The 14954-nt window shown below is 40.1% G+C and overlaps 1 protein-coding gene across 1 annotated transcript in view; it reads left to right on the forward strand.

Moving 5' to 3' along the window:
* AHI1 (Abelson helper integration site 1) overlaps window positions 1–8828 on the forward strand; it is a 222548-nt gene extending 213720 nt beyond the window's left edge. The window contains exon 24 of the mRNA XM_021693688.1: window positions 8617–8828. Coding sequence (XP_021549363.1) covers window positions 8617–8619 — 3 coding nt within the window. The 3' untranslated portion in view covers window positions 8620–8828. The remainder of the gene's footprint in view (window positions 1–8616) is intronic.
* The last annotated feature ends 6126 nt before the right edge of the window (window positions 8829–14954 follow it).

Here is a 14954-nt window from a genome sequence, read left to right on the forward strand (position 1 = left end):
CTCTGCACTCAGTGGGGGTGTCTGCTTCTCTCTCTCTCTCTCCCCCCTCTCCTTCCTCCCTCCCTCTCCTTCCCCCTGCTCGTGCTCTCTCTCTCTCTCTCTCTCTCTAAAATAAATAAGTAACTTTTTTAAAAATAGGAAGGAAAAAATTGAATTTCTATGAATATAGAGTTTATTAAATTATGGGACCTTTATATAAGAGAATACCATGTGATATTATTCGCTACATTAGAGAAGTATTTTTGTAGACATGGAAAGATGTTTATAACAAATTTTTAAGTAAAAGAAAGATAATTATAAAATAGTTTCTATATAACATATGCAGTTGACTCTTGAACAACACAGGGGTTAGGGGTGCCAACCCCCAGTCCATGCAGTCAAAAATCCATGTTATCACCTTGGACTCCCCCAACCACTTAACAATAACAGCCTACTGTTGACTGGAAGCCTTACTGATAACCTCAATAGTTGATTAACACGCATTTTGTATGTTATATGTATTATATACTCTTGTCTTACAATAAAGTAAGCTGGAGAAACAAAAATGTTACTAAGAAAAATACGTAAGAGAAAATACATTTAGAGTACTATACTATATTTACTATATTGTCAGTTTACAACGTCTGTGTACAAGACGAATCATCTGTGTGTACCTCCATCATTACGGTCTTATGTGATACATAGAATACTGTAGATGTTACACATATTATTAACACCAACATCAAAAATGAAGAGGATAATGTGAAAATTTATATTTATTTAAAGGTATAACTATTCATGCATTGATAACAAAGAAGCAGCAATATGGTTGCTTTCTGGTGGCCCAGTGTAATCAATGTAATTGCTTCCCAGTCGCCTAGCCTGCATAGTAATGAATGAATGGCTATGGCAGAGAGTGTTGTAGTTTCTCTTTCATGATACTGATTGAAAACATTTGACCATAGAGTTGAGGGTCCATATCTGGGCTCTCTATTCTGTTCCATTGGTCTATATGTCTGTTTTTGTGCCAGTACCATGCTGTCTTGGTGATCACTGCTTTGTAACATAGCTTGAAATTGGGCAACGTGATGCCCCCCAGCTTTGCGATATGGACCCTCAACTCTATGGTCAAATAATCTTCAACAAAGCAGGAAAAGATATGCAATGGAAAAAAGACAGTCTCTTCAATAAATGGTGCTGGGAAAATTGGACAGCTATATACAGAAGAACGAAACTCGACCATTCTCTAACACCATACACAAAGATAAGCTCAAAATGGATGAAAGACCTCAATGTGAGACAGGAATCCATCAAAATCTTAGAGGAGAACATAGGCAGTAACCTCTTTGACATCGGCCACAGCAACTTCTTTCAAGATACATCTCCAAAGGCTAGTGAAACAAAAGCAAAAATGAACTTTTGGGACTTCATCAAGATAAAAAGCTTCTGCACAGCAAAGGAAACAGTCAACAAAACAGAGGCAACCCACAGAATGGGAGAAGATATTTGCAAAAGACACTATAGATAAAGGGCTGGTATCCAAGATCTATAAAGAACTTCTCAAACTCAACATCCAAAAAACAAATAATCAAGTCAAAAAATGGGCAGAAGACATGAACAGACACGTCTCTGAAGAAGACATACAAATGGCTAACAGACACATGAAAAAATGTTCATCATCATTAGCCATCAGGGAAATTCAAATCAAAAGCACACTGAGATACCACCTTACACCAGTTAGAATGGCAAAAATTGACAAGGCAAGAAACAACAAATGTTGGAGAGGTTGTGGAGAAAGGGGAACCCTCTTACACTGTTGGTGGGAATGCAAGTTGGTACAGCCAGTTTGGAAAACAGTGTGGAGATTCCTCAAAAAATTAAAAATAGAGCTACCCTATGACCCAGCAATTGCACTCCTGGGTATTTACCCCAAAGACACAGATGTAGTGAAAAGAAGGGCCATATGCACCCCAATGTTCATAGCAGCAATGTCCACAATAGCCAAACTGTGGAAAGAGCCGAGATACCCGTCAACAGACAAATGGATAAAGAAGATGTGGTCCATATATACAATGAAATATTACTCAGCCATCAGAAAGGATGAATACCCAACTTTTACATCAACATGGGTGGGACTGGAGGAGATTATGCTAAGTGAAATAAGTCAAGCAGAGAAAGTTAATAATCATATGGTTTCACTTATTTGTGGAACGTAAGGAATAGCATGGAGAAGGAAGGGAAAAATGAAGGGAGGGAAATTGGAGGGGGAGACGAACCATGAGAGACTATGGACTCTGAGAAACAAACTGAGGGTTTTAGAGGGGAGGGGTGTGGGGGGATGGGTTAGCCTGGTGATGCGTATTAAAGAGGGCACGTACTGCATGGAGCACTGAGTGTTGTATGGAAACAATGAATTGTGGATCACTGCATTGAAAACTGGTGATGTATTGTACAGTGACTAACATAACATAATAAAATTAAATTAAAAAAAAAAAAAAAACACTGTTACATTTAAAAAAAAAAACAACTTACCTGTGATGAAAGGCTGATAAGCAGTTTCTCTGCTTAGGGGAGAGAGGGCATCCTGTACTGTAATGTAACTCTTTGAAAGCAGAGTTATAAAACAGGAAGAAAACTAACATGTTATTAATTTTATTACCTATCACCACGTTTGTAAGGATAGTCTGTCCACTTCCATACACGTGTTGCACACAATGTTCTATACAGTGGATACTTGGGCAGTGATGAAATGGTGATGACACAGAGTTCATAGATTTTCACACACAGACATACACACATATGCAATAGATAAGTTTAGTGACTGTACAGCATGATTATCTACTGTTCATCGAGTGGAAGTGGATCATCATAAAGGTCTTCATGCTTGTCCTCTTCCTGTGGAGGAGGGGGAGGGGGAGCAGGGGGGGAGCAGGGGGGAGGAGGAGATGACAGGGGAGGAGCAGCTGGTCTTGCTGTCTCAGGGGTGGCAGAGGTAGAAGAGGAGGCAGGTTAGGTGGGCACACAGTAGAACTTTACAGAAATACGTTGTAATTTCTGTCTGACTTGTTTGCTTTTTCATTTTTCTAAAAATGTTTCAATCTGGGGGGCGCCCAGGTAGCTCAGTTGGTTGAGCTGCCAGCTCTTGATTTCCGCTCAGGTCATGATCTCGGGGTCCTGGGATCAAGCCCCACTTTGGACTCTGTGCTCAGCGGAGAGTCTGCTCGAGATTCCCTCTCTCCCTCTGCCCCTCCCCCCTCTATAAAATAAATAACTAAATCTTTTAAAAAATGTTTCTGTATGGTACCAATCCTTTTTCCACCATTTGCTTTAGTTTCATTGTCCATATCATAGAAGGGTCCCAGTCATAAAAGAAGTCAAAGCCATTTTGAATCATCGGAAGCCTTTTGCTGGACTGTCTACTGTCCAGTTCAGTTTGTCTTCTGGCACTGCTTTTTATGTCTTTCTTCATCGTCTGGCACTGGTTCAGAGGCACTCATCTCTATCAAGTTGTCTTCTGTTCATTCCTCTGGTATGGTGTATATCAGTTCTTGAATTGCTCCAAGACCCGTATCTTGAAACCCTTCACCCCCCCCCCGCCAACTTTTTTGCCATATCTACAATCTCTTTCGTGATTTCTTTGATTGGTTCTGCTGCAAATCCTGTAAAGTCATGCACAGCATCTGGATACAGTTTTCTTCAGCAGGAATCTATCATTTTGGGCTTGATGGTTCTCATGGCTTCTTCTATAACCATGATTGGCAGCTTCAGTGGTGTAAACTTCCAGATGTTCATGATGTTCTCTCTGTTGGGGTTCTCTTCCATAGCATTGACAGTCCTTTCCCTAGAGTAATGTGTGTAATGAGCCTTAAAGTTTCGTATGGTCCCCCTAACCTAGAAGCTAAATTAGAGACATTGTGTTTGGGGACAAGTAGACCATTTCAGTGCCTTCGGTGTTGAACTCATGGGGTTCTGGGTGGCTAGGGGCATTGTCCAATATCAAAAGAACTTAAAAAGATGGTCCTTCAGTGGCAAGGTACTTTCTGACCTCAGGGGCAAAGCATCAGTGGAATCAATCCAGGAAAAGGGTTCTTCTCATTGTTCAGGCCTTTTTGTTGTATGTTAGTCTTTACCTTTTCCTTTCAAGGCCTTGGGGTTAGCAGCTCTGTGGATAAGGGCAATCCTAATCATAAAGTTGACTGCATTTGCACAACACAGTAGAATTAGCCTATCCCTTCTTGCCTTCCTTAAATCCTGGTACTTGCTTCTCTTCCTCACCAGTAAATGTCCTTTGTGGCATTTTTTTTCCAGAATAAGGCACTTTCATCTGCATTAAAAATCTGTTCAGACAGATATCCTTGTTCCTCGGTGATTTTATTAATGGCCTCTGGGAACTCCTCAGCTGACTCTTGGTGGGCAGAACTGCTTCTCCTGTTATCTTGGCTTTTTTTAAGCCAAACCTCTTTCTAAAAATTATCAAACCATCCTTTGCTGGCATTAAATTCTCCAACTTTGGATCCTTCACCTTCCTTTTGCTTTAAGTTGTCACATAATGACTTTGATTTTCTTGAATCATATTAGAGTCTATCAGTACATCTTTCTTATATCAGCCCTATACACACATAAAAGCTGCATTTTCAATACAAAATAAAAAGGTATTTTGCAGGGGCGCCTGGGTGGCTCAGCCAGTTAAGAGTCTGTCTTCGGCTTAGGTCATGATCAAGCCCCCCCACATCGGGTTCCCTCCTCAGCAGGGAGTCTATTTCTCCCTCTCCCTCTGCCCCTCCACCCCACCCCACCCCCACTCACGCACTCTCTCTCTCTCAAATAAAATAAAATCTTTAAGAAAAATATTTTGCAAAACATGCAGGGTTTTCATACCTGTTGGTGTAGCTGCAGCAATGACTTCACGAGTTTCCTTTTCTTTTTTTACAATGGTCTTTATGCTGCATTCATTTATCTTGAAAAATGCAGACAGCCACAGCTGCAGACCTCAGTCTTTGGTAGGTATCTCAAGCAATTCAAGTTTTTCTGGGAATGTCATGACTTTTCTCTGCTTCTTGGGAGCACTTCCAGCATCAGTGGTGACACTCTGCCTGGGTCCCATGGTATTATTCAAGATTTACAGTATTGCACTAAACACAGTGAAAAATATGCAGGAGCTGTGAGAGATCACTTTTTACTGCGATACGCAATTTACTGGAGAGACGAGCTGCTCACACATATATATTTCTGTATATTTTATGGTAGTAAATGATAAAAGAGATTAGTATCTACACATATTTTATGCATTTGTGACATACCTTTTTCTTAGTTTTTTTTATATTTCTAAGCTAGTTTGCAAGTTTTTTCAAGTTGTCACAAATCTCCAAAAGCTTTTCCAACATATTTTTTTTTTTTAATTTGAGTCTAAGTGGACTCATGCACTTCAAACCTGTGTTATTCAAGGTCAACTACATGCATAAAATATTGAACGATACACATTTAAAAAAATATCAGTAGTTCCCTCTGAGTGGTGGTGTTGTGGTTATTTTTTTTTCTTTCATTTTACTTTGTGTATTTTCTAATTTTTCTACCCAACATATATTGGTATCTACTACTTGGTCATTTCTTTTAAAATGAAAGTAATTTTAGGGGTGCCTGGGTGGCTCAGTCGATTAAGCATCTGCCTTCGGCTCAGGTCATGATCCCAGGGTCCTGGGATCCAGCCCTGCATCGGGCTCCTTCCTCAGCGGGGAGCCTGCTTCTCCCTCTCACTCTGCCTGCCGCTCTGCCGTGTTCTCTCTCTATCTTTGTCAAATAAATAAATAAAATCTTTAAAAATAAAATAAAATGGAAGTAATTTTAGAAATTTTCTAATATAGCCCGTTCTTTCTACATTTGCAGAATGCAGGGTTTCAGAGTCACAGGTAAAGTGCCTGAACTAGGACTTGATCTTCTGGCTCCAAGTTCAGGGCTGTTTCTGTTACATGGTGCTCAGTTAGCTGAGTAGATGGCAAGTGCTTACAGGCAGGGGCTCTACTGTGCTCGCCTCGTTTCTCCCCAGTACTTAGCCTGCTGTCTGGCCAAGTAGTAAGCCTCAGGGAATATTTACTGGATTGAATATCTTGCAGGGTAGGGCCCAGTATTTTTATGAGTCTTATTTTTCACACGTAACATACGCACAGTCACTAACCCGGTTTCATATTCATTGTCCAGTATCTTAGTGCGCAGATTTTCCTTTCTCTCTCCAAATGATTTGCCCTGAAAAAGAAGGCCCTCACTTTGTTATTCTCTACCTGCGTTGGCTTATGGGGCCTCATCCTGAGGAGACACCTCAGAGAAAGACCACATTTCGATTCTCTTTGGGGTCTTTCGGTTGGATGGCTTCTCTTCCCTTTCAGCAAATCTCCGTCTACTGCCTCAGCTTTTCAGTCCTGCGCTGTCAGCGCCTGTCATGCTCACGCGCCGCAACCCCCCCCCCCACCCGTCAGAGGTGTGCCCTGGACGTCTCTCGTCCTTTCCCCCTCTTGCGGGCAGCCTTTGGCATTCTGTGTCCAGGGCTCCTTCCTCTTCTCAGTCTGATTCACTTCCCTTAAAGATGTTATCTACACTGCCTACTTCAGCATGTTCTAGTTACTTTTCTCTAGAGGGATCCCTCTCCTGAGGGTCCTCTGTCTTCTCTGTTTACTTCTCAGAGTGCAGGCTCCACCTGATACGTGTCACTTGTCCTACATCCTCTGCACGTGCAGGATCCAGCTCACTCACTTCCAGCTGTTCTTCTCTCCCTTCCCTTTTCTGTTTTTCTTCTTTGTTTTTGTTACCACTTTTACAAACGCCGCCCCCCACTCTCTTTTGCCTTGTCGTTCCTCTAAGACCCTTTTACCCTCCTCTCAGCCCCTTGCGGATGTTTGTAGGGTCTCTCCGGCACTCGTGCCCAGCATCCGTTTGAGCCTTTACTACTTTCTTTCCCATTTGTATTGATCCCTAATTTGGGACAAGTTTTGTGGGCTTTACATGTATGCACATGGGCAGAAACGAGTGTGACACCCTTTTGTGGCCCCTGGTTCAATGGCACGCTGCATCTGTGCCACTTTACGCTCTACTTTAGTAGCTCTTGTGAGCCTCGCTTGAAACATTTTTGGGCTTCTGCATATAATCCCAGCTTATCTGTGGTAGCTCTGTTCAACAAAGTTCAAGTCAGGGAACACAGACGGACAAAGGATTCTTTCCCCTCAGGCGTAAATGTCTCTCATCAAAAAAGATATTAAGAAAGATAGTGTCACTATTTATTTATGATCGAGCCTGCCCCTGAAAACACAGACGTTACCTGCACCTCTTGTGCTTCCAGGAAAGGACCTTAGGAAGTGGGTAGCCTGCCCTTCCTGGCCCCGACGCTCCAGCCGTTACTCTTCTCAGGAGTGTGCAATGGAACTGACCACCACCTTAACCAGATTCTTAGGCGGCATTTGTTTTTGCAGAGCAGTCAAGCATGAAGCCCTTTCTGTTCAGAGGAAGGACAACATTTTTATCTAAGTCTAGATACCACTGGCATGTGAATAATTGCATTACAGAGTGTCACGTTCAACACCACTAGCTAGTTTTTGTGTACTTCCTACATGGTCTCTAAGAAGCTCCTTCTTTCATCCACATATTGGTTCTTGTTTTTTAAATTTTTTTAAGGTTTTTATTTATTTGACAGAGAGATGAGGAGCACAAGTAGGCCAAGCGGCAGGCAGGGGGAGAGGGAGAAGCAAGTTGTCCTCTAAGCAGGGAGCCTGATGTGGGGCTCGATCCCGGAACCCAGGATCATGACCTGAGCTGAAGGCAGCCGCTTAACCAACTAAGCCACCCAGGTGCCCCAGTTCTTGATTTTTATTAATGGTATAATTTGCTTTATTTTAGAGCTGCATTTAGATGCATAATTGACCATCACTATCTTTGTTGAAAATGACACACACCATTTTTTGGATTTATTCGAAAAAATATAGTTAACCCACTTGTAAAAATAGACACAGCCATTGACCAAATGGAAGAATGTTATTTAATAAGGTGGTCTATATCCTTTCCACTTACTAACCGTTGGAGCATCATCCGTGACATTTTTTCCCCCCAATGAGTGAAGAATTTTACGAACTCTGATTGCCTGCTCTTAATTTCTGGAAGTTGCCCCAGGTTTGGAGTGCTTAGTGTCTGTATTTGAGAAGTATATTTCTTTTTCGCTTGTCAGTGCCAGAGCCGGCTTTACGCATCTGCTGGTGGTGCTAGATGTTAACAGTGTGTTCAAGAAGCAAAGGTGAGGGCGCCTGGGTGGCTCAGTTGGTTGGGCGGCTGCCTTCGGCTCGGGTCATGATCCTGGAGTCCCTGGATCGAGTCCCGCATCGGGCTCCCTGCTCGGCGGGGAGTCTGCTTCTCCCTCTGACCCTCCCCCCCTCATGTGCTCTCTCTCTCTCTCTCTCATTGTCTCTCTCAAATAAAGAAAGAAAGAAGAAGCAAAGGTGATTCGTACTTTGGTCTTGGGGTGGGTGTGTGTGTGTGTGTGTGTGTGTGTCACCTGGTGTGTTTATTACCCATGCTGTTGCAGGAGCACACCGAGATTTGGTTGTGGGCAAAAGACATTGTTTAAGTTCATTGAGCACATTGTGTGTACTTTTCTCCTAGTAAAGAGTTGAAGAAGAATGAAGAGACAACCAAATACACAGAAATGAAATGACAAATTAAACCAAACAGAATTTCTCTTCAGAGTTAAGAATTTTCAGATACTAAGGAAGAAAGGAAGGACCCACTACTTCTTGTCCTTATGAGAGAACCTAGAAAAATCAGAAGCGAGGTACGAGTAAAAAAATAAATGTGGCCTTTTGACTTTCGTTGTTATAAACCATTGTGATTGTTGTTGATCAAAGTATTGGTACTTGTATTTATTAGTAATTACATCAAAATTATATGACCACTGTTGGAAAACCCATAAAGAAAAATACATAATTGCTATTCAACCAACAGGAAGGAAAAGTGTTTACACTGTTAGGATGTCCATTAAGCAGTCATTTAATATTACTATAGCTGTAACATGATTGTGTGTGTGATGTTATGTTCAGAATGTGAAATATATGCTTTTGAAATTTAGCTTTATTTAAGAGATAAGCAACTTCAGAATATTGTGTATTCTAAATGGTCCCAGTGACAAAGACATTAAAAGGGAACACATTTGTTTTGAATGAATCGTATATATGTAATGTGATACATATAAACTAAAAATGGCCTTTGGCTTGATTGGCAGCAGTGTTTCAAATTTCTTTACTTTTTAAAAAGAGCATTTCATATTTAAGCATATAAATTTGTAGACTTTATTGAATATTTATTTTAGTCTTAACATTTGTTCTTAAATTATTACATTGCATTATTTAATGCTTGAGTTCCGTAATTAATGGTGTCATTACCATGTGACTGTGTATTTTAAAGTGTTATAATACGAAAGTTCATTGGTTTTTTTTTTCTTGACTCTTGACTCAAACTTGTGACATTATAAGTTTGTCAATAAAATATTTAACCCCACAAAGGTCAAAACTAGTATAGTATCAGAAAACTTATTTACCAAATTAAACAACTGAATCAATTAAAATAAGAAGTGAGAAAAACAGTGTTGGGCATTGAGGTGTAAATTTTGCCCAGATGTATACTCGATGTGAAATATCTTCTAGTAAAAATATATTTGGCTCTTATCCCTGCACATGTTGTAGAGGCATGAAAATTGGTAAACATGCCCCTGCTGTGTAGAACTTAAAGGGGGAGCATTTTGGAAGGGGATGAGTGGCTCCAGTGTCGGGGGAAGCCCACAGCGATCAGCCCCAAAATCTGCTCTGGTGGCACCGAGCTCCCACTGTCCTGGACGCACACGTCTGTGCCTCAGGTGTCTTGTGAATATACTTGATAATTACAAAATAAAATATGCATCTCTTTGCAGTTTCAGCTCATAGTTTTGAGATATGCATTGATTCTCAGATTTAGGTTTTAATCACAAAGGATTTCAACAATTTGCAGGAACATTTTAAAACAAGACAGGGCGCCTGGGTGGCTCAGTCGGTTAGGCGTCTGCCTCCGGCTCAGGTCATGATCCTGGAGTCCCGGGATCGAGTCCCACATCAGGCTCCCTGCTCAGCGGGGAGTCTGCTTCTCCCTCTGCCCCTCACCTCACTCTTGTGCGCTCTCTCTCACTCTCTTTCTCAAATAAAGAAATAAAATCTTTAAAAAAAAATAAAAATAAAACAAGACAAATGTGGGGTGCATGGGTGGCTTAGTCAGTTAAGCATCTGACCCTTGATTTCAGCTTAGGTCATGATCTTCAGGGTCTCGAGATCGAGCCCTGCCCCCGCATCAGGCTCCCTGCTCAGTGGGGAGTCGGCTGGAGATTCTCTCCCTCTCTCTCTGCCCCTCCCCCTGCTTGCATGCTCTCATACTCTCTCTCTCTCAAAAATAACTAAATAAATCTAAAAAAATTAAAACAAGACAAACGAAATATGGCAGGGGAGCTAAACATTTGCTGAGATCTCAATGTTCATATGAAAAATAAAGGGTTATTTTTTTTTTTTTTATTGCAACTACTGAAGACAAAAATAAGAATTGAGGCAAAACCAGGAAACTCAAAACTCAAAACCCAGTCCTTTTCTCTTGTCCTGTTGACAAGTAAGATTCCAGTTATGTTCATGAATAGATTAATAAAACATCTTTATCATACTCTCAGACATGAGATGGGGCAGAGGACATCCTTAAAAGTGCCCTCCAAGTAGAAGTCCAAATTATTGTCAAGTAGAGGAATCAGACATGAGAATCTATTTAAAGATTCTGATACTGCAGGTTTTCTTAGTAGCAAATTAGTATTCTTTGTTTATCTTCATTCTGAAATTATTAAATTTTATCCTATTTTATAAAGTCTCTTTTCTCCAAACAAATAACAATTTTTGACATTTTTTCTAGATCTAAATATTTTTAAACCATTCTCAGAAATTTATTTCCCAATTGATTCTACTCTATCTTGAACATTAAAGTTTCTTCAGTATCAAAACTATACCATGAATAAGATTTGCAAAGCTAGAACAAAACTCATTTGTTTGTTTGTTTTAAGATTTTTTATTTATTTGAGAGAGAGAGCACGAACAGTGGGGAGCAGCAGAGGAAGAGGGAGAAACAGACTCCCTGCTGAGCAGGGAGCCCAACTCAGGGTTCGATCTGAGGATCCTGGGGATCATGACCCAAGCCAAAGGCAGATGCTGAATGACTAAGCTACCCAGGCACCCCAAAAATCAAGTTTTTAAAGATTTAAGACATGACAAATTTTACACCATGGTATAAATTTATGTTTAAAATGCACATTTGAAATGAAATCAGTGTTTTTAAGTGGCTAATACTGGTACTTTTAAAACCTTGTGTAAGGTTTCTTTCTAGAAAAGCAAATACTTGACCTTAATTTTATTTTTAGATTATAGTAAAGTTTTATTAAAGAAAGACATTTTTCTCGGGGCGCCTGGGTGGCTCAGATGGTTAAGCGTCTGCCTTCGGCTCAGGTCATGATCTCAGGGTCCTGGGATCGAGTTCCGCATAGGGCTCCCCGCTCCGCTGGAAGCCTGCTTCTCCCTCTGCCTCTCTCTCTCTGTCTCTAATGAATAAATAAATAAAATCTTAAAAAAAAAAAAAAGAAAGAAAGACATTTTTCTCTTTAAGAAGTTCAGCAAGAGTGTATCTGGGAAATAACTTACCATTTCATAGCTTCATATGACATGTCACTTCAATTGTATATTTAATTCACACTTTTTTTTTTAGTATTTTTTATATATTTACTTACTTTAGAGAGAGAGAGAGAGTGTGTGCACAAGCAGGGGGAGGGGCAGAGGAAAAGAGAGAATGCTAAGCAGGCTCCACACCCAGCACAGAGCCCAATATGGGGCTCGATCTCACAACCCTGAGATCATGACTTGAGCTGAAATCAAAAGTTGGACATTTAACCTACTGAGCCACCCAGACGCCCCTTAACTCACAAATATTTTTGAGAGTGAGAAAGTTCTAGAACCTATAAAATTCAAGACCTTACACTTTTTTTGTAAGATTTTATTTTTAAGTAATCTCCACACCCGACATGGGGCTCAAACTCACAACCCCAAGATCAAGAGTCACATGCTCTACCAACGGAACCAGCCATTGGCCCTAAAACCTTACACTTTTATTTATACATGTTTTAATAATTTACATCTGAGAGCCATATCTGTTAAGTAAATTATGAGAACATTTTTCAACAATCCAACTTTTTAAAGCTATATATTTGTTGATTTCTGCTTCATTGAACTTAATGACAGAAAATATTCCCCAAATCTTCACTTTATGTATATGACCTCATTTACTCTTCACATCAGACCTCTGAGGTAGTTAGAATCTTCCCTGCCCTACATGTAAGTAGGGAAACCAAGATTTTGAAGGTAGAGTAATTTGTCCTGGTGCACATGACCAGTAAACATCAGCACTTGGTTGTAAATGGAGGTTGTCAGACTCCACGGGGAAGTCTCCGAAGTACTGGATCTCAGTTGCTGTGTAGAGGAAGCCAGTAAATGCTTATTGTTGGAGACTCCAGCACAAGCTAGAATAAAGAAGCAATTTAGATGTACGTACAACCACACTCAGACTAGAAAGATCTAATATGTCTTTAATGCAACAGGCACCTAAATAAAATGAAATATAGCTGACTTAAAAAAATTTTTTTAAGCTGGTAACTTGTTTGTCCCATAATTGTTTTGGTAAATCTTTACTCCAAACTCTAATTCTTACATTTTCTCAAATAATAGATTCTGTGGAATCAAAGTAATACGTGTACAGTAACATATTATTCAAGAAACAGGCGCCATTCCAGTCATATAAAAGATAATAAAAACATCAAGAGTCATGTCAATCAAAAGGCTCTGTTGACTGGCAAACTCAATCTATGGATGGACCCAATTATCTGCAGGAGAATTGATGTCAGCATCATTTAGGGGTTAACAATGGACCAACTAGGCAGGAGCAGACAGCTACTCTCTGTAGAGACCCAGAAAGCAAACTTGGTAATGAGGCACTTCATTCATCATATCCTTCTGCTCTAATTATTAAAGTGAATAGGAAATACTTTAAGTTAAGGCGGGAACTGGATAACATAAAAACATTTGTTTTGTAAACACAAAGAATGCTTTTTTTCTAATGATCCTCTTCAAATCTACATCAGACATATGTTCTCTGCATACTGTTTCCTCAAGTTGCTCTTCCAACACCTCAAATTCATTCGATTATGGTTGGGTTCTTTTTGTTATCCCAAAAAGGGAGGGTAAGACTGCTAAGAGTCTACAATTTTAATTTCTACTCTCAACCTAAAAAAGGTGGGGGGAGGGGCACAGGTACGTATATAACCACAGTACATGGTCCACCTCCATCAATTACATCAAAATGGCCCAAATATATATACCGCAGTGCTGTTTCTTAAAGTACTGAACGATCTAATTTTACTTACTCTAGTTCATTTTTTTCTTAATTCATCACTTGATCCTTATCAAGAATTGTGAAAGAATATGGTAGAAGAAAGTGCAGGAATGGTTGGTTTGTACAACCTTTATGTAAGTAAATGCATATATTGCCAGTCATTTAAAATTGCCTGGAATGGAAATTATTTGCTTAATGAAGATAAAGAAAAAATAAAGTCCAGAAGGAGGAAAGAGCAAGAAGGTGAGGAAAATAACTGTTGCCAGAACAAAAATTAACTGAAGCTTGAGAAAAGCAGTCATGAGACCAAAGGAAGATTCCCTGGAGAAAAGTGTGGTCGCTTCAGTTCGGTTTTTCAGTGTTTTCAACCGACAATCAGTAGTTAATTTTTTTTTTCTATTAAATTTGTTCACAGGGCCATTTTATATAAATGTTTCACACAATTTTTTCTGAGCTATGGTTCTTCAATTTAAAGTAAATGGAAGATGGTTAAAGCATGGTAATGTTTTTAACCATCCCTGCCTGGTCTACTGAAGTTAATGTTCAGAAGTACCCGCAGATGCTACTTTTAGCAACTAAATATTTCCATGGTGGTAAAGAAATGTCAGTAAAATCTATGTACTTTAAGAACATTAAATTCTTATTATACTTATCATGTGTGCAGGCAGAGTACATAATAAACTAGTCTATAGCAGCTGTAAATTTCTGAGGATTTATCTAACCACAAATACATTGAAATGGGGAAATAGGGCTATATTAAACCATGCAAGATGCTGCTGGAGCTTTGCCATTTCTGCAACATCCTGTAATTAATTTATCATGACAGGTCTGGCAAACTGAAACATCCAATACACTTGCGACAGACTGTTATACCATAGTTGCTGGAGATCCTGCAGTCACATAAAGTGAAGGTAGATTTTTCTTTCAACTGTGAATATAGTACTGTTGTATTTAGCATGCCCTATAGCCAAGGACAGACTTGTTGTCACCTTTGAATTTCAAAAAAGAAGAACATCTAGAATATAGAGCAGATCCTGGGCTGAGATAAGGAGTTTAGTCTGTTCTCTGCATTTTGTGGTCTTTTCCTGAAGAGGGACGGCCCTGGGTAGGAGACTGATACAGTCTGGTCAGCCCTTCCCATGCATGCATGCCTGCTGCTAGATATGATGGGTTTCTCTCCTAGGAGGTTTGAAGGTCACTTCCCTCCTGGGAGCCTCTTGGACACATCCTCTTCCTGAAGAGAAGCTCACAAGACCACCTCTTCCATCTCAGTGTCCTCCTCTTCCAGAAGTCACAGTCCTGCCATTTTGTAAACCTAGAGCACAGATAAATTCATAATTTATCCCTGCTCCAACACCCTCCAATCTAGAGAAAGAAAATAATGTAATAATGGGTTGGGGATTTTTGCCAGAATAGACTTTCTTATAAAACAGTGAGATCCAGGGTACCTGGCTGGGTCAGTCTCGGTAGAGCATGTGACTCTTGATCTCAGGGTTGTGAGTTCGAGC

Source organism: Neomonachus schauinslandi, chromosome 8 (assembly GCF_002201575.2).
Source record: "Neomonachus schauinslandi chromosome 8, ASM220157v2, whole genome shotgun sequence".
Taxonomy (NCBI): domain Eukaryota; kingdom Metazoa; phylum Chordata; class Mammalia; order Carnivora; family Phocidae; genus Neomonachus; species Neomonachus schauinslandi.